Below are 12,350 nucleotides of genomic sequence, written 5' to 3' on the forward strand. Positions count from 1 at the left end.
GCTCCGGACACAGCTGGAGGTAAAATTCATGAAGGCTTTTGGATGAGTTTTATCTGAGGGCAGGAGCTGTTAAATAAAGGTTGAATGAAGCAGCTACCCAGCTTCTGACCAGAAGGCCTACATCAGGGGGAGAAGGGGAAATTCCTCTGCTAGGTACTGGGTAGATTCAGAGAATCTATCCACCCCAGTTTTGTCTTTGGCCCCTCCAGACTGACTTCAGGCGATGCATGCAGATATTTCCACATGTCCACGTCGCTGATGTTGATGTGTTTGTGTGTGTGTGTGTGTGCATGTGTATGTGTAATCTCTCTGTACATTATAGCTGTGCATGCGCACATTTTTCTAACTCCTCAAACACATGGCCTCACCTTATGTTGTCCCCAGGCTTACCACTTCCAGGATCATGGGCCCTGGATTGGTGGACCCTGCCTGCCAGGGTCACCCCAGAGCAGTCCTGTTCTTTCTTCTGTGTGCTTCCCGAAGCAGTGATGCACAGGCCTCAGCATGGCTGTAGTTTATTTGCATTCCAGCGGTTCAGAGAGCTGCAGGGGTTTCCCCAGGAGAGAACCCAAGCTGCAAGATTCCTCCCTGCAGATTCCTGTTTGGGGGTTGGAAGATGAGCCCCAAATAGCTGGTCACTTCCTCTGCCTTACCCTGAGTGGTTCTGCATAGATGGTGCGGGAGCACCCGTCCTCCCCAGCAACACCTGGAATTTCCTCTGCTCTGTCCCTTGGGGGGGGCCTTTTGGAAGGGCCATGGCCATATGACCTCACCATTTCTTGGCTTAGGGTGCAGAAAGGGGATCTGCTGCCTCAGAGGATTTCAGCAGCTTGCATCTTGAGGAAATTGGGGTTGGCAGTCATTGAAGCAGGTGCTTCTGGACCCGGGAAAGGGGCGTGGCTGCTCGCCTGCTTCTAATTGCAAGACGCAGCTGCCCAGGCGGACGGCTCCCTTTCCAAACCCCGGAGGAAGGAGGAAAACAGGTTTTGGTATTGTTCTGGGGGGCATGATCTGTCTTTGCCTCTCCTGTCTCCTTTCTGGGATGCACTAACTGGGCAGCATGTTGGGAAGTGAAAATAGTTTAAGTGGTGATTCACTGCGACAGATTTCAGCAGTGCTGGAGGAGGGAGGAGCTCAGAGGAGCCACCTGGCTTCCTGTCCAAGAGACCTGCTTCTTGCCTCTCTTGGGTGGCCAGATCTTCTCATGGCAGGTGCCAGAAGACATCCAGCAGCCCAGGGCTGCGGGTGTGGCGGTGTCTCAGGTGGTCATTTGGGAAGTGGCGGGAGAGGTGGCCTCAAGCCCAGAGTTGAGCAGTTGTGTGCTCCTGGAGGCCACGACCTGCTGCCCAGCACTGGCAGTGGCCCTCTGCGAGTCCTGCTGGGCTGACTGTTGGTGAGGTTTGTGGGGCTCTTTCACTTGCATCCAAGTTGCAGCCACCTACAAGGTTTCTGTCCTTCAGCCTTAGAGGCTGGACATGGGTTTGAACTGTGTTTTTATGTCTCCCGTGTGTTGACCCTGAAGGACCTCTGTAAACACAGCTGTGCAAACTCTTGTGAGGCCTCACTTACTTTTTGTTGTCCTTCCAAAGGACACTTCCACATTCATCCCCACACCAAATCTCTGATAGTGAGGGACTGGGAGACCTGGGACGGCCACTTGGCACTCAGACAAAACAGTAGTGTTTGACTTAGAACGAGAATCTAAGTCAGGTGAGAGCTAGGACTTGGGGACCCCTGGCTTCCTGTGTAGAATATCTAGGTCCCCCACTTGCTGTGGGGCAGTGAACTGGGTGGTGCACACACCCACTTGCCCTCTGCTCCTGTCTTGGAGACCTGTCCTGGAGTTGTGGGTGTTCATGGGATTGACTGTTCCTTCTGTGTCTGAGGATGATGATGATGAAGATTTTATATATATATAACCGTGAAATGAAACCAAGGTCCAGTCTTCCCTGGTTCCTACATCTTGGGATAATCCTGCCTATGGAGAGATTTACTTTTTTGAGTGCCCCCACCCCCAGACTTGTGTAGGTCTGAAACTGAGCAACAAAGAAAGTTCCTTAGAATTGTTCTCTATTCCTGCTGTCTGGGCTTCTCCTCCACTCACCACCCCTCTCCCTCCCACCAAAAAAAAAAAAGAGAGAGAGGGAGAAAGACATAGGTGATGGGAAGGTCGGGTCCTGTCGGGTGAGACCCCCGGGCCTGTCTCATTTAAGGTGGCACTCCACTTCTTTCGAATAGGAAATTGCCAAAATGGATGTCATCGGCTGCTAATTAGATGTATTTTAACTGCGGGATCATTTTACCAGCTAATACTGTTATTATGTGCTTCAGTGTGAACCCATGGTGGAGCTGTTACAATATGAGCTCGAGGCCTTAGCAGACAGCTCATGGAGGCTGCAGGATCTGTGGAGGCACTTCCCCTTGGTGATGGCTAGGGACATCCTATTTTTGGACCTAAAAATGCCCAGGCCTGGCCTGTGCTGAAGGTCTGAGTCCTTTCAATCCCTCAAGACCAGCCAGGGCTTTCCTGACTCTGACTTTCTTTCTGTGCTTAGAGCAGGGTCTGAGTCTGGGGAGGCCTGGAGATCTCCAGATTGTGGACACCAGTGGTTACACACAGCTCTCTAGACTTCACTACCCACCCTCGTCCCTGGGCCTCTGGACCTGGCTAGGGGCGACGAATGACCACAGGTTATGTCATGGCAGTGCCACTCCAGGCTGAACCCCCAGAACACGGTACCGAAGTAGGCAGACCTGCATCTCGGCATGGGTTACGACTGAGACGGTTTCACCTCCATCTTCTCTCTCTAGCAAACCGGAAAAAGAATCCTAATTTCCCTTCGGGGTGGGAGGAGGCGGGCTAGCATCGGGATAATGATTCTTAAATATGAGCAGTGTATTTGCCTTCGTGTTATTTCTCCCTCCCCCCTTAATACACAGCATTTTTATCATCTTTAAGACAAAGTAGCTGGCAAAATATTTAAGTGATCTGAAAGAAATGTTTTTATTTGCCTGCGTGTGAACTGGGTTATCTGCCTATCTTGTTCATGAAATTTGGGGCTGCCTTTCCACACAGTATGTTCGCCTCTCAAATCTTTCCCGGTTCCCATTTCCATATTTCTGCGTGCTTGTTCTTTGTTAATCACTTGGCAAGCGCTTATTTGAATATTAAAAATTTCTTTAATCATCAAAGGCAGGAGCACAGTCTCATGAATATTCATATTTTCCCCCCTCCTCAGACTGGATTCTAGTTCATTACCCTGCAGTAAAAGCCAAACAGCCATCAATCGCCCTCATTACAGGCTCTGGCGTTTTGATTGGCTGCCTGCTGCCCAGAGCTTTTTTTTTTTTTTTTTTTTTTTTAAATTTCTCCTTCTCCTATGAGCTGTCTTGTACCTGCCAACAACCACACCAAAAAAAAAAAAAAAAAAAAAAAAAAAAAAAAAAAAAAAAAAAAAAAAAAAAAAAATCAAATTTCTCTGGTTGAAAAACAACTTTGCAAACTTGTCAAACAGTCCTGTGGCTTGCTGCCGCCATAGCGGCCACCAGCGCCTCCTCCCACCCCACGTCCTCCTGCACCCCCCCCCAAAAAAAAAACCGAAGGAAAAAAGGGGGAGGGAGGAGAGAGAAAATTAAATAAATAAATAAAAAGGGAGAAACTTGAGCCTCAGAGATGAATATTTGTCAAGAGAGTTGACGTAAGTTTCATTTGCATAATGACTTTGTACTTCTGCATTAATAAAATTTGCATATGAAGCCATGTTAATTACTCCTGATCATGCTTTTTGCATTCATGCATAGTAATTTTCTCCGACTTGTGAGAATTAATGTCTTGGCATGGGGGAGGGGGTGCGGGGACTGTCAGGTTCCCTCGCCAGTGTCCCTCGCTCACATGCCTGGCTCCCTGTCTGTCTCCTTCCCTGATCTATGACTCATTTCTGCACTATCAGTAGGAGTTCTCGCCTTAAAAAAATGTTTCCGTCGAAAGGCACCAGTAGGGAGAAAAATAGACCTCTCCCGCGCAGTGTATTCCGGGCCACCTCTCTGGCTGGGGACGCGGCATCTGCAGTCCTGCCATCCGGGAGCGGCCGCCCCGGGACGCGGCGCTGGGCAGGGCTGGCTCCCGGCTCGCCGGGCTGGGGCGTTTCCAGGCATTTTGTGTCTGCACGCTCGCGGTGGGCGTGTCGCTGCCAGTGCGCATGTGTGAGGCTTGGAGCGGAGCATCTGCAGGGCCCCCGGAGGGAGGTGGGCTGCGGACCCCTCGGAACGCTTCGGGCCGGGAAGGCATTGAAATGAGCTCGCGCCCGGTGCTGGAGCTTCTGAAACATTTTAGGGAGACTCTTTGGGAGTACCTCTTTGTACAAGGTGCAGGGAGCGGGGCGGCAGTTTCTGGCCCTCCTACCAGGGTGCCTGGGCACCTTCTGCAGCCTTCCCCAGCCTCAGTTTCTTCTTTTGTGAGAGTAGGATCCGCTACCCCATAGGAAGGCTCTGGGCTAGCTTGAGATAACTTAGGTATTAATCCTTTATTTGTTTTACCCTAATGAAAGTGAACTTCCACGGTAAAATTCAAGCCAGCCACAATTTTTATTTATAAGCCACATAAAGCTGAGATGGTGGCATGGCATCTCTTGGTGCGTGGGGGTCTGTTCGATTCCAAAGGGGAACCCGTAGACTGCAAAAGAAAGCATTTTACATTTTTATTTACTCTCGTAATGCTGGGGATGGACTCCAGCTGGGCAGGCCCTCTACCACTGAGCCACACCTCCAGCCCCGAAAGCTTTCTTTTCAAAAGAGTGACTTGCAGATCTTTCAGGGCTCCCTCCACCGGGCAGCGCCAGTGCTGTGAGAAGCACCCTTAGGAGTGGGGAAAGTTCCAAAATGGAAAATAATGGAAGGAGTCTGAACATTTAGTGGTCACTAAGAATGGTGACCAGGTTTACCAGATGTCTAACTCTGACTCTAGTTGTCCTAACCTTTTCAAAGCAAGGAAGCTGAGGCTCTGAGAAAGTGACCACCTTAGGTCACATGGCCAGGAAATGGCAGAGGAGGAATTTGAACCCAGGCTGCCTCTGGGCTCCCTGGCTTCCCCTGTGTCTGCCTGGATGCTCAGACTGCCATCAGGTCTCAGGTACTCTTTACCCCACCCTAGATTTTCTGGCTGCACTTTTAAAGGCAAACACCCCTCCCTGTGGAAGGGCGGGCCTGCGAGGTGGCCTGGGACAGGTACTGAGACCTAGAGACAATGTTTCACCTTTGATTGTTTTTAAGATTCATTAAGTGTAGAATTTACCATTTTGTACTGGCAGTGATTTTGATTATATTTACAGTGCTGTGCAGCCGTTACCACTGTCTGATTCCAGATAATCTAATTTATACTCCTACACAGAAACCCTGCACCCATTAGCCCCTAGCCCCTGGCAACCTGGACTTTGCGTCTCCATGGATTTGCCTCTTCTGGATGTTTCCTACCCATGGAATCATGTGATGGATGGTCTTTTGCATCACTTGACTTCTGTAGCTGCAGAAGGGGCTTCTTGAATCCTACCTGTGTGCAGAGCTGCTGTGTAAGTTGCCCCAGGGACGTCCTCCTGCGGGCAGAGTGTGCCCTAAGAGTCCCAGAGGCCCTTGCCCTGCAGCCCCTTGCTTTGCCTCTGTCGTGCCACCCCTAAAGCAGGTCAGCATGGTCAGCATTCCTACTGAGGCCCTGAGGGTGCAGCCCCCAGCCTCTGCAGAGCTCTGTGTGTCATGGCCTGTGGCCTGCCCTGACGAGACTCTGGTCTAGCCCACTGTCGCCCTTTCTTTTCTGCTCCTCTGCCCTTCTGCCCATCAGGCCGACTCCAGGCTGTGAGGTGCTGCTCACATGGTAAATACTGCTGGCTATGTGGCCATCTTGCTCAGACCCCAGGAGCCAGAGTCTGGACTTGGCCTTTTCCATCCCGTGAAGGCCGGATTGAGGCCAAGGACTCTCAAGCTTCCCTGCCTCACATAGTCCTTGCTCTCAGGATCCCAGGTACTCTGGTCCCTCTACCCCATCTGCAGCCGAAGGGGGAGGCAGGACATGGCCAGGCTCTGGAAATACAACTGGACTCATGGCCAGAGCTCCCCAAGCCCCAGGCCCCCCTATTCCTACCTTTTGAACAAGGTGGTGAGGGTATACTTAGCACAAAGCCACGGTCAGGGCTACAGAGGGTCCAGAGCCCACAGTGGTCCGAGGGAGGGTCCATGTAGGGATTTGAGGCCTGTAGTGGACAGGATCAGAAGTACAATGTCCATTTCTGGGCTGGGGGTTCAGGCAAATGCTGTCCAGGGCAGACTTCTGGAAGGAGGCAGGTGACACTGGCCTCACATGCAGACCTTTTTCAGTGCCTACACTAAATCTGGGCCATGGCCTTCCTATCAGCCTCTGGGGCTGGAAATGCTCAGGGGTTCCTTGGCCATGCCATTCTGGGGCTGTGACCAGCTCTGAAACATCCGGGTGCTTGGGCTAGCCTAGTGCAAAGTCTTCATGGGCCTGAGCAGTGTTGGCACGAGATTCATGTGCCTTTGGCAAAGCATATTCACAGCCCCCAAGATTCAAACTGGGGTTCTTCTCAAATGCCCCGATGACCCTGATGCTGGATTCACATTTTAGGGAAATGGGCATGCAGAGGAAGAGCTCTGGTTTTAGAGCCAGGCAGCAGGGTTTGCTGGGGCCGGCTGCTGGGAAAGGTGGATTTCTGGGCCATGGCCTCAATTTTCTGCTCTGTGCAATGGGTGCCCTAGGTCCATGCCCGCCATGGTGTATTAGGAGGCTCAGTCACATGGAGACAGTCAGGTTCCTGGCTTGCAGTGGGTTTGCTGAGCCCAGTGGCTCTCCCTGGGATGGGGAATCCCACATGGTGGCCGTGGAGTGGGCCGATCCCCCCTTGCAGACCTGTGCTGGGAGGTGAGGTGCTGTGGCCTCTCTGGCGGAGCCGGCAGGGCTCAGCTGCCCGTCATCTCGTTGATGCTTTCTTTTTGTCTCTCTGATGCTTCCCTGCTGAATTATTTACCCAGGGAATTTGGGCTTCTTCACTTGTGGTTTTGGCAAGGGCTTCACACAAATGTTTTGCCCTGGTGGTCTCTTAGCCGTGTAAGATAAACGGCCAAATCAAACGCAGGCCTTGCCGGCAGCCCGGGCGAGCCGTGGGGCTGGGCGGAGGCAAGGCGGGCCCTGGCCTGGCCCTCGTAGTTGCTGTTGCCATCAGACACTGGGGGTGGCAAGTGGGGGGAGCAAGGACTCCCAAGCCAGGGCTGAGACATGAAGAGGGCTCTGGTCCCTGCAAGGTTTTCCTGGGGGTGGAGGGAGGAGGGAGTCAAAAAAGCCTCTGAAAGTGACCGGGGCGTGGGTGCTGCTTGTGGGGGACTGGAGAGAGGCCCCAGCTGGCCGTTAGCCAGGCAGGCCGCTAACCAGTGCCCAGACCCTCGGAGGTGGACTTGAGGAAACCAGACCTGTCCAAAGAGCCCGTTCTGGTGTCAAACGGCGGTGGCTCTGAGCTTCCCAGCTCTTCCAGAAGGATGGCCCAGATTTGGGGGAAGAAATCCCCCATTGGAGCCTGCTCCACTTTGCTACAGAAGACCTTGGCTGGAAGGGTCTTCCCTGGGAGCTGGGCCCTGACAGTCCCTATTTACCCTGCCCCTACATAAGGCCCCCAGAAGTGGGGGTCTCAGCCCCTAGACCTGGCAGCTGTGGATATGACTCTCTCCAGTGCCCCCTGCCCACTTCCCTGGCCCCCTCCCCTGCCTGTGCCCTGGTCACCCTCCCTTCAGGGCCCGGCACCCCAGGGGCCTCCTGCCCTTGAAGGCTGGCTGCGCCCCTGCGCCCCGGGCCCCTCCTACACCCCGAGCCCCTTGTGCAGTCCAGGGCCCGACTGACCGTCTTTTCTATTGTTTTTTCTCCAGGGCCGTGCAGGCCTGCCCAGCTGCCAGCGATGGCCCCCATAGCTGCCTCCTCCCACCCTCACACATCCGTGATCACTCCACCTCTGCGCGCCCTGGGCGCTCTCCCGCCCTGCTTCCCGCTGCCCTGCTGCAGCGCACGCCCGGTCTCGGGTGACGGGACTCAGGGTGAGGGTCAGACGGAGGCTCCCTTTGGATGCCAGTGTCAGTTGTCAGGTAACGAGGCCGCCGCGATGGGGGGCGGGCTCCCGGGGATGGCGGGGTGTGCCCGGGCAGAGCAGGGGACCCAAGGTGGGACCCAGGGAGGATGTGCAACCCTCAACCCAAAAGCCATTTTTTGGGGTGCTAGGGGAAGTGGTGAGGATGTCCACAGAGCTGTAAACCCATGCCTGGTCCCCATGGGTCAGGAGGTACCTCCACCCCCCCAACTCCCAGAATGCACTTCCCAGCCTCCAAATTTCATCTCTTTGGGCTGTTTAGCTAAAGCTTAATTGGATAACGCTTAACATCTGAAGTTTCCTTCTGCCCTTGCCTCTGTACCCCTACCCCCCGCCGCCCTGACAAGGCTGGGAGATTCCCGGTCGGCTGTGCGCATCGCTGGAGCCATCCAAAATGCTGAGTTTCTCTTTGGGACAATGTGTTGCCCATTAACTTAGAGGGGAAAAAAATGCTGCTCAAAAGGAGCCTTTTAAAAAGCTGTGGCCACGGAGGGAGGGAAACATTTGGGGGGTGGGGCGGGACAGGGGCCTGGCCCTGGGCGGACCTCAGACCTTCACATCTGTGTTTGTACCCGCTTCCCTGGGAGGCCGTGTGGCAGCCCATTGTGCAGAAGGGCAGGCAGGGGCAGCGTGGCGACACACAGCCTCCGCCTCCTCCCCACTCTCTCCCCAGAGAAAACCCAAGCTCCTGTGGCCTGGGGTCCCCGGGAGTTTGTGGGCAGAGGGCGCTCACTGCGTCCTCCAGATGGGGCCTGGTGGCTGTTTGAGCCAGGATGCTGACACAGACTCACGTGGCAGTGGCTGTGGCCTGGCTTCCGTGGCAGCTAGAAAGGAGAGGGTGGTGCAGAGCTGGGGCAAATTCAGCTTGTTGCTGCCCTGTCACCAGGCACACTGCAGGCTTTCTCTTGACTCAAGGTGTCAAAGGAAGACTTGGTATTGAGCAGGTTTTGATTTTCATTGACACTGCCCCAAGGGACAATCTTTGTTGGAGCTGTAGCTCTGCAAAGTCCAAGCCTCTGCTCCAAGCCTTCCTGTTGGTGGGGTGGCCTACAGTCTTCAGGACCACCCCACTATGACAGGTGTTGACGTCATAGGATCTGGCTTCCAAGGGGGTGTTCTGGTTTCTTATTGGGCTTGTGCCTTAAATGCCCAAAGCAAAGATCAAAATCACCCAGGAAGGCGTTGGAACTGCTGGTAAAGAAGCTGGCTCCCTGTCCGAGGCTGCCTGGTCCCCAGTCTGGTTGGGGCTCCTGTTCTGGCTTGGTCGTCTGCTCTGTGAGTCTGTGGAGGACCCTTTGCTGAGCGAGGGTTGTCTGCTCTGTCTGGGTGGCTGCCCCGCTCTCGTGGCTTCCTGTAATTAGTGCAGCAGCCCTGCAGCCCCTCGGGGGGCCGCGCTATCAAAGATCAGCCTGAGTGTTTACGACTGGACTCGGTCAAGTTCTGCATGTAGAAACACGATCTCCTCGCCAGAGGCGCACCCGAGTTTGCTTAACCCTCTGTTGACTCTGGCCCTCCTCAGGAGCTGCCAGAGTAAAGGAGAGTTAGCCAGGGGACCGGCACCTCCCTGACAGGGCTGGGTTCTGCTGGCAGCCTTGTGGAGTGCCAAGCAGGAGCCATTGCCGTCCTGTTGTGCAAATGGGGGCAGGGGCACAGACTGGGAGGTGTGCGGTTGGGCTGAGGCTGCAGAGCCGGGATTTGCCCCTGGGAGGCCTCCTGAGCAGACCACCTCTCTTCCTGTGGAGCCACACTGCCTCTGCCTCTGCGGGTTCGCATGGCCTTGACCCCATAAACCCTGCCACCCGTCTGTCCTCACACTCTGCCTGGCGCCTGATAAGGGCCGAGTGTGTCTTAGGCGTGCGGGTGCTGCCTGCCGCCAGGCGTGTGCATGCGTTCAGTCCTCGCAGCAGGCTCAGACTTCATTTTCCTGCTTTATGGAAGAGCCTGGGAGATATCGAGGTCTCTTGATTGCATGCGCTCACTCATTCTTCAACCAAAAGCTGTTTCTTGGGCACCTACTTTGTAGGCACCCTGCAAACGGAGGCAACTCGCCATGTGCTCCCTGCCCGCCTGCAGCTTGCAGTCTGCTGGGAAGAAGAGGCGAGGGATGGAACCCAAAGTAAGGGTGACTGGAAGGTGGGAGACCGGGCAGTGAGGAAGGTGCCCTCATGCAGCACCTGCCTCTTCTGTGGCCTGGGCGCATTCTGGATTTTAGGGCTTCGGAGCTTCCAGGGCTGTGGCCATGCTTGGGGAGGGGAGCAGGCAAGGGTGAGGCCTGTTCCTGGGGTAGGGACTGTAGTGGACAGCCCCTGGGCCTTTCCGGGAGCTGCTCCTGAGGAGCCTGCTCTTTCCGACCCTTTTCCCCCATACCCACTGCTTCTCTTGTTCCTCATTTGATCCTGGCCAATTAGCCTGCACCAGAGTGGACCATCCTATTTTCTGATCAATTTTCAATATCTGAAAATACCCCATTCCAGTGGGTCTTGTCCCTTTGTGGTTTCTGTCCCTGGCACTGGGCTGTTTGCGTGTTTTTAGTGCCTGTTTAATTAGTAGCTGGAATGGAGTCGTTAAACTCTCAGCACCCGTTAGGAGGAAGCAGCCCGCTGTGACGGTGGACAGGCTGCTTCCTCACCTTGTTTTGTCCCTCTTAGGATCAAGATGCCTTGAACCCATCTCTTCAGATCAATAGGGAAAACCCCTGTGTGGCCGTGTGGCACACAGGTTGATCGTGTGCCTGTGACCACACTCGTGGTTATTTAGAGAAGGGGTGATTCTGTTGGGGAGAAGCTCACACAGGTATGTGTTCACCTGCATCCCAGCATCCCAGAAGCTCCGCCTCCCGGGGCCCCCACCCCAGACTTCTTTCTGGTGGTCACAGTGGGGAGCAGGGACTCAGGGCCTGTTTCCTCTGGACTCTGCTTAAGTAATGTGGGGCTCTGAGCTGAGGCCCTGATGGGGCTGAACACCTTCCTCGAGATATTCCAAAGGAAGTCTCTGCAGGGTGCCTGTGGCCCTGGTCTTTAGTCTCTCTGGTCAATGGACTTGAAGATGTCATTGCTCCTTATTGAACCTTGGTTTCCTCTTCTGTTTAAAAAGAAAAATATATATATACACACACACACACATATATATATACACACACTGACATATATATGTGTGTCACGCACACGTGTGTAACATTTGAAAATGAGGCTTTTCGTGTTGATCTGTGAAGCAGATCACTGGGGGCCGCATGGGCTTGTTGGGGTTCCAGGACAGGCCGGGATACTCAGGAGGAACTGAAAACCATGGGGCTTCCTCCTGCCCCCAGCACTTCTCTGTTCTGAGGTTTCTGTGACTGGAAGGTGGTCCTCAGGGTATATCAGATTGCCAGGGGGTGCAGTGTGATCTGTGTGGCCTCAGATGGGTCATCGTCCCTCTCTTTTCCTCCATTTCCCCATCTGTAAATTGGGGGTAGAGTAGCTCCCTGGGTTGATCCTAGGATTGCGTGAGGTTTCATAGGCCAGGTGCTGAGTGGACCCACAGGAGCTGGGGTTCATGCTGGAGCACAAGGGTTTTCTACCTTGGCAGTGCTGGGTGCCTGGCATTGTGTGGATGTCTTCTCAAGCTGCATGCCTGGCTTCACACCTAACGGTATCGAGCCCCTTGGCCGCCTCAGATCATGCACCAGCATTACGAGGTGGAAGCGGAACGCAGACACTTCATTGAATATTTAAAGGCTGCAAATGGTCATCAGCCACAGTGATTAATACATGTGCTTGGAGAAGTTCAAGGTCTCGCGCAAGAACACACAGGATCCCGGCTCGGGGAAGTGGAAGTGTTTGGATTTAATAGAGGGAGTCAGTTGCAGTCATTAGTATATACTGAAATCACAGGGCAATCTTGTAAAGTTAAATTCAATTTACTTTTCTACTGAAATTGTGCTTGCTGTGTTATTTAACTAGTCTGGGGTTTCTTGGCATGGGTTAAAGGGACAATAAAGATAAAAGAATACCTGTAAGTAAATAGTAGGGTTGAACAGTAGAATCTATCGTTTTCTCCTCCTTCAATTATATCCCAGCGTTCCTTCTGTGTCGGTTTTATAACCGGAGCCGTCCAATGGGAGGCCGTGGATTAGACCACCCTTGCTGCAGAGGCCTGATGCAATTAATACAGCCTGTCTGGAAAGTGGCCTTATTTCTGGAAGTTTTATGTTAATGATATGGTCTGTGCGATGCA

The 12,350-nt window shown here is 53.7% G+C and overlaps 1 protein-coding gene across 5 annotated transcripts in view; it reads left to right on the forward strand.

Annotated features, from left to right (window-relative positions):
* Nucleotides 1–12,350, forward strand: part of BCL11B (BCL11 transcription factor B) — a 91,501-nt gene that overhangs the window by 30,936 nt on the left and 48,215 nt on the right. For 3 of the 5 annotated variants that reach the window (XM_079129490.1, XM_079129492.1, XM_079129491.1), the window contains one exon: nt 7,921–8,133. The exons of the other annotated variants lie outside the window; for them this stretch is intronic. In XM_079129490.1, the coding sequence (XP_078985616.1) occupies nt 7,921–8,133 (213 nt within the window). The remainder of the gene's footprint in view (nt 1–7,920; nt 8,134–12,350) is intronic. 5 annotated transcript variants of the gene reach the window in all.

This window comes from Sciurus vulgaris (assembly GCF_902686455.1).
Source record: "Sciurus vulgaris genome assembly, chromosome: 2".
Taxonomy (NCBI): Eukaryota; Metazoa; Chordata; class Mammalia; order Rodentia; family Sciuridae; genus Sciurus; species Sciurus vulgaris.